This window comes from Macaca thibetana, chromosome 7 (genome assembly GCF_024542745.1).
Source record: "Macaca thibetana thibetana isolate TM-01 chromosome 7, ASM2454274v1, whole genome shotgun sequence".
Taxonomy (NCBI): domain Eukaryota; kingdom Metazoa; phylum Chordata; class Mammalia; order Primates; family Cercopithecidae; genus Macaca; species Macaca thibetana.
The window spans coordinates 141,867,981-141,882,957 of NC_065584.1; the positions used below are offsets into that span (position 1 = coordinate 141,867,981).

General features: G+C 43.7%; 2 protein-coding genes across 4 annotated transcripts in view; both read left to right on the forward strand.

The window, feature by feature from the left end:
* Window positions 1-14,977, forward strand: part of MYZAP (myocardial zonula adherens protein) — a 324,346-nt gene that overhangs the window by 161,110 nt on the left and 148,259 nt on the right. The window lies entirely within an intron of this gene.
* The window catches only part of CGNL1 (cingulin like 1), a 155,464-nt gene that overhangs the window by 128,051 nt on the left and 12,436 nt on the right, over window positions 1-14,977 (forward strand). For all 3 annotated transcript variants that reach the window (XM_050796776.1, XM_050796775.1, XM_050796777.1), the window contains 4 exons: window positions 1,410-1,562; window positions 3,073-3,243; window positions 7,151-7,312; window positions 10,126-10,215. In XM_050796776.1, the coding sequence (XP_050652733.1) occupies window positions 1,410-1,562; window positions 3,073-3,243; window positions 7,151-7,312; window positions 10,126-10,215 (576 nt within the window). The remainder of the gene's footprint in view (window positions 1-1,409; window positions 1,563-3,072; window positions 3,244-7,150; window positions 7,313-10,125; window positions 10,216-14,977) is intronic.

Below are 14,977 nucleotides of genomic sequence, written 5' to 3' on the forward strand. Positions count from 1 at the left end.
CAGGTTTGACTCTGCTTCTGCTGGGTGCCCAGCGGCAGCTGTGCTGGAGCCCACTCCTGCTAATTCCCCCAACACTGAACTTCTGATTACCTTTCTTTTTGCCACCATCTTTTCCCTAACAGCTTTTGTTAATCTTGGTTCTCTTGGCTGCTTCTCAAAGTGCAGCCAGCCCAGCAGAGACCAGGGACCGGAAGGCCGCCACGGGTAGTGTTTTAGCCCCATGTCACGTGGCTGGCAGAGCAGATCTGTTCCTATGCTCTGCAAACCAGGAGAGTCCGAAGTGATTTGGAATGTTTTCAAGATCCTGAGTTACTGCCTGTGGCAGCAGCTTGTAAACTGTTAAGCACTGTACAAATATAAACCATTGTTCTTGTGCAGTCACTGCAGGGACACAAGACCGGGTAGGCCCTGAGTTGTTCCTGTAGTGGCCCACAGTCAGCCCCTCAGTGCCTGACAACGTTTTCGAGATGATTCAGTCTGTGTTTGAGTCAGGTTGCTCTGTTTCGAGCTGTGCCTCTTCTTCTTATCCTGATACCTATGGCCCTAATGCTTAGCCATTTAAAGAAACCACCATAACCTTCCTATAATATTTTAGGATTTTATTTTGGAATTGCATGTTGTTTACATAAAGAACATAAGTCTGTGTGACTTTGTGAGATGAGAGCCTCAGGGGAACTGAGGGGAGTATTGCACTCAGATGGTTGTATTTTACGGTAGGCACTAGTATTTGGTGCTGATTCAATAAATAACCACCTACCTGACTAGTATTTTATCTGACTAGTGTCTCTTCCATTTAACACTTTCTGTTCATCAAGTTCATCAACCTGTGCGTTTCCAAATTCCTTTTTGCCTGTGTCTGAGTCCCATTCATGGATTCTGTTGATGACAACTGCCTTTACCCAAGTGGACCTTTGTTCTGTGGGGTAGTGTTCTCTTCGTGATTCATTTTTAGTTATTCTAACTGTAAGAACCATCTGCATAGCACAGTAAATACTGGAATATTAGGTGTGATGCTGCGTGTCACAGGACATAAATTGCCAAGTAGGTTTAGGTTGTTGTAATATACAACTTGACCTCGATTTTCAAGCATGAACATTCAGGTTTTCAGACACTATCCTGAATGCCCACCACCAGCAGCCTTGGCCATGTATTTCTGTAGCACATTGTTTGTCTGCCCCTTCATTCCTGTGGATGTTTTTGGGTAAGTCAACTTTCCTTTTTGGTCCCTGAATTTCAGAACCAACAATGTCCTTCTGTCTCTGTGGCAGCTTTATTTTGATCTTCTTCCTCATCACGGATTTAACAGATCTGATTGCTTTGCAGTGTGACTGTGAAGTTCCCTGTGATACCCGTTCCTGTGGCTACCTGGTTGGTAGGTGACAGCACTGTCCTTTCCCTGCCATTTGCAGAGAAATCTGAGTCGGACCACCCAGGAGCAGAAGCAGTTGTCTGAGAAGCTCAAAGAGGAGAGTGAGCAGAAGGAGCAGCTAAGAAGGTTGAAGAACGAGATGGAGAATGAGCGGTGGCACCTGGGCAAGACCATTGAGAAACTGCAGAAGGAGGTGAGGGCCTGGAGGAGGAAAGAGGATGTAGGGCCAGATGCCTTTGCTGGACCCAGTCCCCTCTGAGGGTCTGGTGAAAGCCTGGGAAACCTGCAGTAGGTCTAAGCCCTAAAGTGTCAGGGATTTGCAGATCCCCAGAGGCAGCTCTTTCGATTTCTTGACAACAACCCTGAAGGTAATATGATTTCAGTGTTTCAGTGTGGACACGGCCACATGGCCCAGGAGGTTAATGATATGCCCCGGTCACAGTACTGGTAAAGGGGCGCAGGCAGGCATAGGACCCTGAGGCTGTGGTGCCTGCTTCCAAAGGACGTACCTGCTCACTCCTCCAATTAAACCAAAACACAAACTAATAAATACAAAAGTACAACATTATAAAAAAAAATCCAACATAAACAAACCGATATGAAAAATAAAACACAATAACCACATACCAACCACCGAAATAGAACCAAAAAAAAGAATAAACCCAAACAAATTACAAATATCAAAACAGATAAAACAAAACAGCAATCACTCAATCATCTAAAACAAAACACAAATCCTGTATAATAAAAAAATAAAAACCAAAAAACATAAAAAATAATATTAACCAACCACCAAGAAAAATTTCTACCACAAAAAACAAAGGAAACAAAAAACAACCAACCACAAATATATCAACAACAAAATATCAATAAAAAAAACATTATAACCCAATTAACAACAATAAAAAACAAAACACAATGTTGAAGAGATACAGAGAAACTGGTCTAGAAAACATGAATGCCAGTCTCCTGTGGATTCTGGGCACCAGAATCACCTCTTAACAGTTAGTAGAAGCAGCCTGTGTGTCAGTGCATATGGAACCGATGTTAACTGGATCAGAATGGATGTCTCTGCAGATTCTCTGCATTTGCATCTCTGTGACTTGTCCAGGAGTGTGAAAGCTGCTTCAAAGCTCGGTAGCTGCTGCTCTTTCTCCTCCTCTCTGCCCCACCATGCCCAGAAGGGGAAAGGCACCAAGCTGGCAGGCTTTCTGTATTCCGGGAGCTGACATGAGTGTCTGCTGTTTTCTGACGCGTACTGTGTACCAGACACTTTACTATTTTGTTTCTAACTAGAATTTTACCTGTATCTGCTGATAAAGTTCTATCTGTATCTGCGGATACTAATTCTGACAACAACCCTGTAAGGTAGATATGATTTCAGTGTTTCCAGTGTGGACACGGCCAGGGCCCAGAGAGGTTAATGAGATGCCCCGGTCACGTACTGGTAAGTGGCGCAGCAGGCATAGGACCCTGAGGCTGTGTGCCTGGCTCCAAAGGACGTACCTGCTCACTCCTCCATGCTGCTGCCAAGTTACAGGTGCCCACACCTGGCTGGCTCAGGATCAGGCACTGGGCTGTCTCTGAAGGGGCCGTAGAAGAAAGGGAGAAGAGGAGATGTGCTGTGTGTTGAAATGGGACCCGGACCCTGGTCTCAGATAGAGCATCCCAGGGTGGGCTCACTCCCGTGTCACTTCTTCTAGATGGCAGACATTGTTGAGGCCTCCCGTACATCGACCCTGGAGCTCCAGAACCAGCTGGATGAGTACAAGGAGAAAAATCGCAGGGAGCTCGCAGAAATGCAAAGACAGTTGAAGGAGAAAACCCTGGAGGCAGAAAAGTCCCGACTGACAGCCATGAAAATGCAGGATGAGGTAATGCCTGGCCAGATAAGTTCTTCCTTTATCGCTTATCAAAGTATCCTTTGCCCTGAAACTCTTCTGTGAGGGACCTGGCGGTAGATTCGTGAGACAGCTTTTGTGCTTGACTCTTCATTCTTCACCTTCTGGATGGTTCTGTGAGCAAATGGCATTCTGGAGCACAAAGGACCCACTGACGGACTGTGAGGCTAAATGGACACAGCTTTAACCTGACCATTTTCTTGATGAATCTACAATTTTTTGCCTAACATGTTTAGCTGCCATTTATGGAGCAGCCGTGATGTGCCCAGCTGCAACCAGATGATTTATTTATGTGCTTTCATGTTTTAATTTAATCCTAGAATAGGGATTACAGTAACTGACTGTTTTTTTGGCCATTCATTTATGAAAATACAGACTTTTATTGGGATGAGGGTAGCAGACAAGAGTTTCACAACAATAATGGTGAATAAAAGAAATCCTCAGGAATTTATGAGTACTGAAATGATTAAAACATTGGCTTTATATTTAAGAAGGATCGAGCAAAGAAACCCAAATGTTAGCTCCCTTCAGGCTTGGCCTCTCAAGAACTGAGAAAAAGAAAGGGGATGTTTTTGATTGTTTTAATGGAGAGCTAGAGGCTTCAAAATGTAAGCACAGCCTATGCTGATTTCCAGCTATATCTCTTGCCAGCTGGGTCACCTTGAGCAACTTACCCCAGCTTTCTGAGCATATGTTTCTACCTCTTTAAAAATACACCACATTTTAGTGACTTAATAATTAAATGAGATAATATGTGAGACTGTGTAGCAGCGAGTCTGTACATCTCAGACACTTCATAAATATTAATTTCCTTTTCTTTAATTTTAAGGCTTATTGTTTTTCATGGACAGTGCCAAGAGCACCAAGATTCCACAGGAAAACATTTTTTTTTCTTTAAAAAACAAACTTTAATTTCTTTGATGATCAAAGAAATGTCACCCATGAGTCAGTGCTGAAACGGTGTAAAAGAACAATAGATATTTATTGCAGACTTCTAGAACACTCTTGAAAGGACCTTGATAACAGATCCCTTTTGGCTCAGGGTTATATGATACAGGACTCCAAGTAAGAACTGAAATTAGCCCACTGACATCACAGTTCTCTTTGGCATTAAAAAAAAAAAAAAATCACGTTCATTACTACAGCACAGAGGCAGAAGGATTCAGATATCTGCCAGAACACCAACAAGCACCTGGTCTGATTTGACTTCAAAAGATCACAGTGTCACAATGACCCCTGAAAAGTACTTCCCATTGCGTTTTATATAATGATTTTTATGATAGAATCCTTGGGTTGGAAGGAAATGTAGAGATCCTCTAGTTAGATAAGGAAACTGAGGTCCAGAGAGAATAGTTAAGGCCAGATGGAGACTGGTGTTGTTTATAAAAGAGCAGTCATTCCAAAATAAAAGGATTCCTTGCAAGGAAAATAAAGATGGCCCTTCCTGGATTTTTCTCACTGATGCAGCCCTGTGAGACGCTGTTTCCATGTGAGCAACAGACGTGGACACCTCATCATTCTGCAGGGAAACTACAGTGAGATACCACCCTTGACTAAGATGCTAGAGTGATGGAGTTGTTGAAAACAAAAGTGAATTGACAAGCCAAGGTCACTCTGGATCCTTGAAAAACTCAAGCTCAACTCTGTTCGCTGCCCCTCTTCTTGTGTTTTGATTGAGCTGAGTTGAAGATCTTGGTTTTAAAAAAAAACACAAAAACCCAAAAGCGACGGGGTCCATTCTAAGTGCTGTAATAGTTGCTGCCTTTGCTTTGAGACAAATAGACATTTTTCACCCATTCTACCTTCCGATAAGCTTGATCTTTAGAGAATCGAGACTTAGTGATTACCACTGTTCAGTTTATTTTCTAAATCCTTTTTAGCAAGGGTGATTTCAACTACTTAAAGCACTAGGAAGTTCAAAAGTTGTTTGCTTACTTATGATTCAGGATACATTGTTCACAGACACCATGCTAGTTATTCTCTTCTGCCGGCTCCCGTCAAGGACTCTGAGTATGACGGGGCCCTTACCAGGTGTTAGGAGGGACCTGCTGGGTGTGGAAGGTGGAGCTGCGCTGAGCGGTGGAGGAGGGCACGCTGGGCATTGGGAAGGGGGACAGGAAGGAAACGCAGGCTGCACATTTACCTGTCATTCTTTCTGACCCTCATACCCATGTTCTGTTTTGGTATTATCTCATTTGATTCTCATAATAGCTGTAGAAGGCTGGTTTTATAATTATCCCAATTTTGCGAACGAGGAAACTGAGTCATAGAGCGTTTTTTTGTTGTTTTGTTTTTGTTTTTTTAAATGCTCTGGAATATAGCACACCCTCTGTATCCAGAGAATGTTCCATCACTCTTTTTCCATGGGGTGATTTTCATTCTGTGCTTTCATGTACTTTCTGTCATGGTGACCACCAAAACTAGATGCGGGTCTTCATCTGGAGATGTCGTCTTCAAGGCTAGGCTGTTCTCAGAAATGCCCGGTGCTGCTGTCAGCCTCCCAGAGAAGAACACATTTCCTCAAGTTTTCTCACGGGTTTTCCGAAGCTGTCCTCAACTACTGGGGCTTTCCAACTCTCCTGTGACAGGCACCGCAGAAGGGTGGCATTCTGTAGTGGAGTTTGCCATTCGCTTTCATATACTCTGAAGGAAACAGACCCCCTGGTGTATTCTATTCCTGAGACCGTAACTCTACTCAATACTGGTACCAACTCCAAGAGGGTAGGACACTTAGAACAAAGCAGACAGCCTGGGGCTTCACCACATCAGCCCACACAGATGTTTAAGGGAGACCTACTGTGTGCTGAGCTGGCTGATCTCCCCAGGGAGCTTCCAGAGTTCAAGACACAGACTGGCCCTTGTGAATCATGCTGTTTTGTCTGTTGCACTTTATTCAAAGCTATTAGTTGAGTGCCATCTTGTGGATGGAAAAAAGTCAACATTGTAAATTAAGAGCTAATCATTTTCTTCTACAAAGCAGTGGCTTTCCCTAATGTGCCTGTGTATATTGTTAGGTTTTGTGCCAGTAGGTTGCTTTGCGGTCATTAATTCAGTTGTGTGTTCTTTTTTACTGACTTGAAACCTCTTTTGAGGTGACAGTGATACCGGTAGACAATAAATTACCCCCTGGGAAACATGTATTTAGTTAAGGGGCTCTCGAGAATTTTTAACACGACCTAGTAAAACCTGCATTTAGCATTCAGCCAGGCATGGTGGCTCACGCCTGCAATCCCAGTACTTTGGGAGACCGAGGTGGGCATCACCTGAGGTCAGGAGTTCGAGACCAGCCAGGTCACCACAGTGAAACTCCATCTCTACTAAAAATACAAACATTAGCTCAGTGTGGTGGCAGGCACCTGTAATCCCAGCTACTTGGGAGGCTGAGGCAGGAGAATTGTTTGAACCCAGGAGATGGAGGCTGCAGTTAGCCAAGATCGCACCACTGCACTCTAGCCTGTGCAACAAAGCAAGACTCCGTCTCACAAAACAAAAACAAAAACAAAACCTATGTCTTGCAACCCAGGAATACACGCATCTGCACAAATATATGAATGTCTAGTACAAAAGATTTGCAAATCAGTATTTGCTAATACTCTGCTATTTTTTCTGTTCTATTTAATTAAAAAATACTGGTCAACATCTACCAAATGGAATTTGTAACCTAATAGGTTGCTGCCTGTAGCTGGAAAACCCCCTCTTTTTACAAAAAGGAAACTGAGGCCCAGAGGGAGGTAGGACTTGCTCAGGGTCTTCTGATCTCCCATATTATGGGGGGTCCAGCGGATCTTCCTTGTGGTGGAGTCAGCCTGTGCACTGTCTGTGGAGGTCTCTATGCTCTTGGGGCACCCCAGGAAACCATCCCAGCTGTCTCTCCTCCTAGATGCGCCTGATGGAGGAAGAGTTACGGGACTACCAGAGAGCTCAGGATGAAGCGCTCACAAAAAGGCAGCTTCTGGAGCAGACGCTGAAGGACCTGGAGTATGAGCTGGAAGCCAAGAGTCACCTCAAAGATGACCGCAGCAGACTGGTCAAGCAGATGGAGGTCTGTGGGCCGCACAGCGTGAGCTGGGGGACCTGTGGAGAGCGAGTCTGGGCCACGAGAGAAGCCTCCTCTTTGCTCTCAGCTCCGCCTGTGGGAAGTCTGGGGTTTTTATTCTCTCCCACAGCCGGGTGTAGTGAGGTCATTTCTTGATTGAAGGAAGGGGCCAGTCATTGATAGACTCAGGACATTAGAGTTAGAAGGAATGATGGACACAATTTAGTCTAACGTTCTCATTGTCTTGAGAGGAAATGGAACAGATTCCTAGGGACGTAGGTGATTTTGCCTAAGGGCACTGATAGTTCCTTCCTTTTCTGTTTGTTCTTTGGAGCAATGCTTTCAGCTAACTAGAAGGAACCAAACTGCTGCATGTCCAGAGAGCAGCCTCCTAGGAATCGTCATCCTTCATTTGCCACACCGCATATTCCATTCTTGCTTCCTGTTTCTGGCGCATTTTCCCTTATGGGTTATTTGGCTTTGCCAGAGCTCGCAGCACACTGTGACTCAACTTACTGTGGTATACATAGTATGTACATAGTCCAAGACAGCATATCAGAAAGTGCTGAATGCAGTCACCACATGGGGGTGATCTAGTCACAAAGTGAAAACACAACATATTAGAAAAATGTAAATGAAGTAACACAATCTAAGTATGGACAGTTCACTGAGGTTGACAAGAAGAACCTTAGAATCACTCCATCTGAACTTTTAAAAAAGAATAATTCTTAGGAACAAAACTAACCCCCAGAAACACACACATACACACACAAACCCCAGTAGAATTTAGAGAGCGGGAGACACTGAAAAAGTGGAATTAAGAGAGACACTAAAAAATAGTCTCAGACTTTTCAGAGAAGTTAAAATTGTCAAGATTTTGATAAAAGACAGTGCTCAAGGCCATGGAGAAATGGCTTAAATTCAGAATCAATGGAATTCCTGATTCAACTTTGCAAATAAACAGAAATAACTTTTAAAACCTCCAGGGGACTTAGTAGCCGTTTATATCTAGGTAGTGTTGTTTCAGTCATTGAAGATTTTATTAGATAGGCCTCTTTTAGAGACTGGAATAACCTGATTACAGTTTTATTGCTCTTTTGTAGGACTGCTGTACGTTTTGCTAATGTCCTGGTTCTGATCTCTTTAGGGGTGGTAATTTTAAGTCAAGCTAAGGTCAACCCACTTAACTAGAAACTGATTATTCTAGGGCCTAAACAACCTGGCTCAAAACAAGCTAAAGCCTCTTCAGGCAGTGGAGGAAGAACCTTTGGAGTAATGGCCCTGGCCTGGACCCCTAACATTCCTGCTTGGTTCTGTGCAGTATGGATTTTAGGCAAGAAGAGAGTCCTACAAAGAGGTGCTAAAATCCATAGTATAGCCTGACTAAAGAGAACATTTCCTTTGGCCGACTTAGGTCTAGAAGGAGTGGCATAGCTAAGCTTCGTTTGCCCGTTTGCAATATTTAGCTATTTTCCCATTAATTGCAAAATGAATGGCTCTCAAGACCCTGCTACCATGAGATGCACTTGAGGGGTATTTTGTCCCCTAAGAGGCGGCTAGCAGGACTATCTTGCTGTGACTACGTCTTGCCTGCTCCTTCACTAGCACTTAAAATTAATTTTCAAGACTCAAGAGCTCTCCCAACGATGGGCATTTTCTGTAAACTCAGGTGGCTGTTGGATGTAAATGCAGCTCTTGTGATGTCTGTCTGACTATAGTGAGACTGGTCTTGGAGGCATCAGGAACCACTGAATAAACAGGAGGCTTCGGTGCCTGGCCCAGCTCCGATCCAAGTTGGACTTTGAGATGCTTGGCTCCCGGGAGAGGGCTTTCTGGCTTCCCCATAGGTTTTGATCACTACCTGGGGGCCATTCACAGGCAGTTAGTCATTCACATGAATCCTGGGTGTCTTACTGTGATAAATAGAATAATATTTAGGGATAGAGGTGTCCATTGCTTATCAATCCACTTTGGCAATTTCAGAGACAATATTTATATACAAATGCTGCAGGTTCACATTTAGAACTTGGAATGCCAATTGCTTTTTAGCATTTGTGGCTCTGAGTTTACTTAGACTTATGACAGATTGACTGGTGACAGGAGAAACACATGCTCAAGACCAACAACCCGCAGTTCTAAGTGGGGTGGTTGGTGTTAGAAGCCTCTTTTCTTCATATACAGAGCTGCTTTGAAATGTTTTTCTCTTAACACTCAATTAGGTTAGATTAGGAGCCAACAAAGAAGCCACAAATTATTATTCTTAAGTGATGATGAGTTTATCAGAATTAGTTAGCACTGCCTTTTGGTTAATCCAATGCAGGTTTGGGAGTGCACAGTGCAAATGCATGCTGTTCCTTAGACGTCTGCTATAGATTTACTCCTGCAAGGCTCTTGGAAACCCTGAGCAGGATGCAGACAGAAGATTGTCCTGAGCATGAAGTGTTTTTTTCCACATTGTCTTTTAACAGACACTGGCTTGGGTAGATCTGTTTAAAGTTGTTGATTCACAGGGAGAAACAAAGACTTGACAGAAACGTGCTCAAATGTCCTTAGTGTTTGTATTAGGGTTTGGGATAATGTTTTTTCTTCTTTTATGTGTTTTCTACATACACAGTTACATTTTACATTACAAGTCATGAAACACGTAGTTTAAGAAATATCTGCCTTGGGCAATGTAAGAAATAGATATATTGTTTTTCCAAACCCTAATGCTAGTCAGATCTCATTTGACCTTAGGGTTCTTTCTCTATGGGGCAGTCTTTGCTCTTAATCCCGATCAGTACAAGTTAAGTCGACTGTGTTTGTGATTTCTTTCTTAGGACAAGGTGTCTCAATTGGAGATGGAGCTGGAAGAAGAGAGAAACAACTCAGATTTGCTGTCTGAGAGGATCAGTAGGAGCCGGGAACAGGTACTGTTCTATAGGTGAATGATGCGTGGATTGTCCCGTGTGAAAATGGAACATGAGGGGTTAAACCTGAGGATTCAGTTAAGGCCAGGAGAGAAGAATTCATGCCGTCTAGAAATTGATGGAAGATTGAATAGTCATCACCATAATAAGCTTCTAGGAGAGACTTTGACCAGATTACTTGTATTTTAGATTTTAAATTTTAATCCTTGGTCAGCTAATTTCCTAATCTATACCTAGCATCATTTCAAGGTTTTTAAGTTTTGTTTTCATCTTTTTTAATTAAGAAACTGCCAGTGCTAGTCCAGAAAAAGTGAAGGGCTTTCTCAATGTTGATGTACAGTTCGTCCAGCACCATTTCAAGGCGTAGGCATACAACTGGGTAAGCTGTCATTAAAAGCACATTCTGTCATTAGAAGTTTCTACATGTATCCACAGGTATCTTGTAAATGAAGGGCTGAGACTAGTGAATACATATTAATTATCTTTGAAACTGCCGCTGAGTGTTCTGAATCCTCTTCCCAAAATGTTTCCAGATTTTATCTGTCAAGTGGTTTGAGCATGCACTGGCGACACAGAAACTAGTTAACAGTACTGCTGTTTCCTTGTGATCTCACTGCTCTCCCCAGATCTCATCTGCCACTCCCAGTCTCTCTCAAAGCCCCTCTGAACCTTCACTTAATTAAAAAATGGAAACACAGGTCAAAAGCCTTTGGATAATACTGCGTGTATTATCTGCATGTCGCTTGAGAAATGAGTTCCATCATGTATAACATGAGAGTAACTCTCCCCGATTGCCTCACCGTGTTGTCATAAGGATCAAATGTAAGTGAAACTCCTTCCAAAACTGCAAAAAGCATTCACTTGGAAAGTACTGTTACTGACTGTGAATGCTTCATAGGTTATGTGTACTGCTGATTAACTTGTCAAGGAAAAGGCTGCATCATAGAGCCTACTTTGTGTTGCACCTAACATGGTGCTGGCTACCAAATTCCACACATTTGCTTGTTGAACGAATGACCCTTAGAGCCTCAGCTCTAAAAAGCACTTTTCCTACTATGGCCAATGGATTGTTATTCATAACCACTTGGGAAACGTCCACTTTCTGCTTTATGTTTTTATCCTCTCTTTCCAATCTTCCCTATTCCAAAGGGCACTTTCCTCTGGTCTCTTCTGCTTATTCATATGGATTTCCCTTTCCTCAGTTCAGGGTGACCAAGAATTGAAAGTTGCAGAGCTTGGGGATAGCACCTTCTGAGCAGGCAGCCCTGCTCAAAGTAGAATGCGAATCACTGGCTGCTTTTCCATATTCCGTTAGGTCCCTGTTGACAGATTTCTTTACAAACAAGTGGGATACTCGTGCTGCTTTTCTCCTGAGAGTGAAGGAAATTGCAACCCCAGGTTCATTCCCTGCACCCTCCTCGTGGAGTCTGGGTTCTGTCTGCATGTTCCCAGGCTGTGACTCCTCTGGAGCTGTGAAAGTCCATCAGGCCAGAGCTGCACAGGTTTAGAGAGGGACCTTCCTGAAAACCAAAAGCCCGGATGGAGAGCTGAACCTTGATATCTCTCCTGCCGCCCCCCAGGGTTCTTACTGAAGACTGTGTTTTCTAAGTTCTCTCACTGGAATAAAAGCTGTTTTGCGATGAGCCCCTGCCAGCCTGGCTAAGTAGCCACGTCCCGCCCCGCCACATGTCAGAATCCGCTAAACATTCACAATGACAAAGGATGTGACCATGGATTTGTTTTGCCAGCACTTCTTGTGGCTTATGCTAAGAAGAATAGTGGGAAAGTGTGTCATCCTATCAGTAACGAGGCAGTGAAAACAGACCTTCAGTTCCATGTTTACATCAGAAACAAAACACAGACACTGAACCAGAACATGTCTGCCTCCCTTAGCTCAGCTGACAGCCCAACACCGAGAGAACTGGTCATGCAGAGATCTGGTCCCAGAATTGCTCTGGACGCTTCTTTTTCCTTTCAGCTGAGCACTTGGATCATGGAGAATAGAACTGCTGTCCATGATGTGGTCAAGGCTAAAAATATTTCCACTAAGCCGAGAACTTGATGTCAGTTTAGGGGGGAAGTTAAGGGAACCGAGAACCTGAACTAAGTCCCGGGAGGAAGTTAAGGGAACTCACTTGGTCTGCTGGGGAAAGCAGTGGGCTGGGAGTCCCAGTCCTGGCTCCTGCACTAGCCTCATTTACCTCTGGGAGAGTCCCAGCCTCTCTGAGCTCAGTCTCTAAAATCTATCAAAAGGAAGTGATTGATCCAGGTGATCTCTGAAGGCTTTTCTGAATTCTAACACTGCAATACTGCAAGAAGGTTTTATACATCCAGAAGTGTCTGACTCACCCTTTACTTTCCCCCATTCTCTCCCTGTATCTGAGTTATATGCCTAAAAAGATGAGTTCCACAAATGTCTACAGCCTCTTTCCCTATCAGCTCTCTTTCCCTCTTCTGTTTTCTTTCTTCTCACTGCATCATCTGAGATAGGGAGGGTAAAGCCTGGTGTTTGTTGTAAGTGGAGAAATTGAGGATCACATTCACGTGGATGTAAGAATTGGTAAGCCAATGAAAGAAACGCTGAGATAAAGTGATGTCTCCCGATTGTGTTCTGAGAGCTCTTCTGGCCTTTGCTGCCTCCTGACTTGTGAGGGAGGGCGGAGAATTGGATGGGCCAAATACCCGCCTCCCTGGAAAGCATCTCATTCTCATTCAAAGTTGAGGTTGAGTCAAGGCTTATTTCCTGCCTCTTGAAATGAAGGCCTTGGGTGTAGACAGATGGGCCCTGATTCTGAGCTCTTCTGGTCCACTTAGATTAACTTCTAGGGCCGTGTGCCTGTGCTGTCCTGCTGGAATCAAAGCAAGAAAAGGGAAACTTCAAAACTTAAGACCCTTTTTCCTCTCCCCTATCAAATGCTGACCTTATGACATCTTCTTAACAAGGACAGCTCCTAAAAAAACAGGAAAGGGTGCATGTTATCTTGAACCCAAGTAATAGCATCAGCCCTGCCTTCCTAGCAAATTGCTACTAGGCACTGAAAAGAGAAGGCATGGGACATTTTAGTTTGGCGATCTTGTTCTCTTTAATTAAAAAGTTCAAACTTAACAGCTCTCCTTAAACTCTGAATTCTCACAGGCTCCTTTGCTGAATCTTTGCTTCCCCCAAACATCTCCCACTAGCTTTAGTGATGGGACTTAAGTGAATAAGCCAGAAAAAAGATTTTCCAGCAATATTAGTGAATGGTCAACCCCTCTCATAGACTGTTAGATCTGGCAAGGACCTCAGTCCAACTCTCCTCACTTCTCTGTAATGGATGCGGGATTTGAGGCCCAGAGTCACCTGGTGGTTTGGCCACAGTCATGCTGGCAATTGACTGCAGAACTGGGCTTAGGTTTCAATTTCCAAGGCAGTGCTCTATCTACCCATGCTTGCAAAATATGATGAATGCCTGCTGTGTGCATGGCATTGCAGTAAAGCTCCAAGAGGACCAGAAATGGTCCCTGACCTTGAGTTGCTACAGTTTGTTTGAGGAGCTGGGTCAGACCTAAAAAATTGGTAACTAACAATAAAAAACGGTGGATACTAAATGCCAAGTAAAAGATTGAAGCAACTAATGAGGGAAAGACCAATGTAGCAAGAGTGAGTGTGGAAGAATTACTAGAAAGAGGGTGGGGACCTGGGGTCAGCTCTAAAGAAAGGCTAAGATTTGAATAAACCAAGGGGATTGGGAATGGGATTCTAGATAGAAGGAATGATGTGAACAAAGACTGGGAGGTAGGAATCTATACAGCATTTTGAGGAACAATGAATGGATGAATGGATGAGTGTGACTCAATCAGATTTCTAGTTTCCATAGGAAATGAAAGGAGATAAGTTTGAAGATGCAGACTGAAGGTTTGAATGGCTCTATCGTGAAGGCAGTGGGCAGCCGTCAAAGGCTGTTGAGCAGAAGAGTGAAGCATATACTGTATTCTAGAAGACTCATGCCAGGGGTGAGGACTGGAGAAGGGGTGATGGAGAGGAGGCCTCAACTGTGCTGTTACCAGGGCAGAGGACAGGAAAGGCTGCATGAGATGGTGTATTTGATCCTTTCTATGCCTCTGTTCTTTCTTTCTCTTTCTTATGCATACATTTGGCACTCACTAAAAGCTGGCCATGTTATTTATACGTTCCTGGCCTGTATTAGTTCGTTCTCACACTGCTATAAGGACATACCTGAGACTGGGTAATTTATAGAGGAAAGAGGTTTAAGGGACTCACAGTTCAGCATGGCTGGGGAGGCCTCACAATCACGGTGGAAGGCAAAGGAGGAGCAAAGGCACCTCTTACATGGCAGCAGGCAAGACAGTATGTGCAGGAGAACTGCCTTTATAAAACCATTTGATCTCATGAGACTTACTCACTGTTACAAGAACCGCACGGGGGAAAAACCCCATAATTCAGTTACCTCCCACTGGGTCCCTCCCACAACACGTGGGGATAATAGGAGCTATAATTCAAGATGAGATTTGGGTGAGGACACAGCCAAACCATATCACAGCCTTTCTAAGGGCTTCCTTTACATGCTCAGGACAGTCTTATTCAGAATGATGGATTCAGGAAATCCTAATTGAGAGAGAAAAGTTTTTCAAACCTCTCGGATGTTTGGACTTTGTTTTCAGGTCTGACTGCTATGAAGGAGAAGGGATGGATTTGGAGTTGATAAAAAGGGATGGATTTGGAGTTGATAAAATGATACCTTCTTTATGAAATAGAAGTATC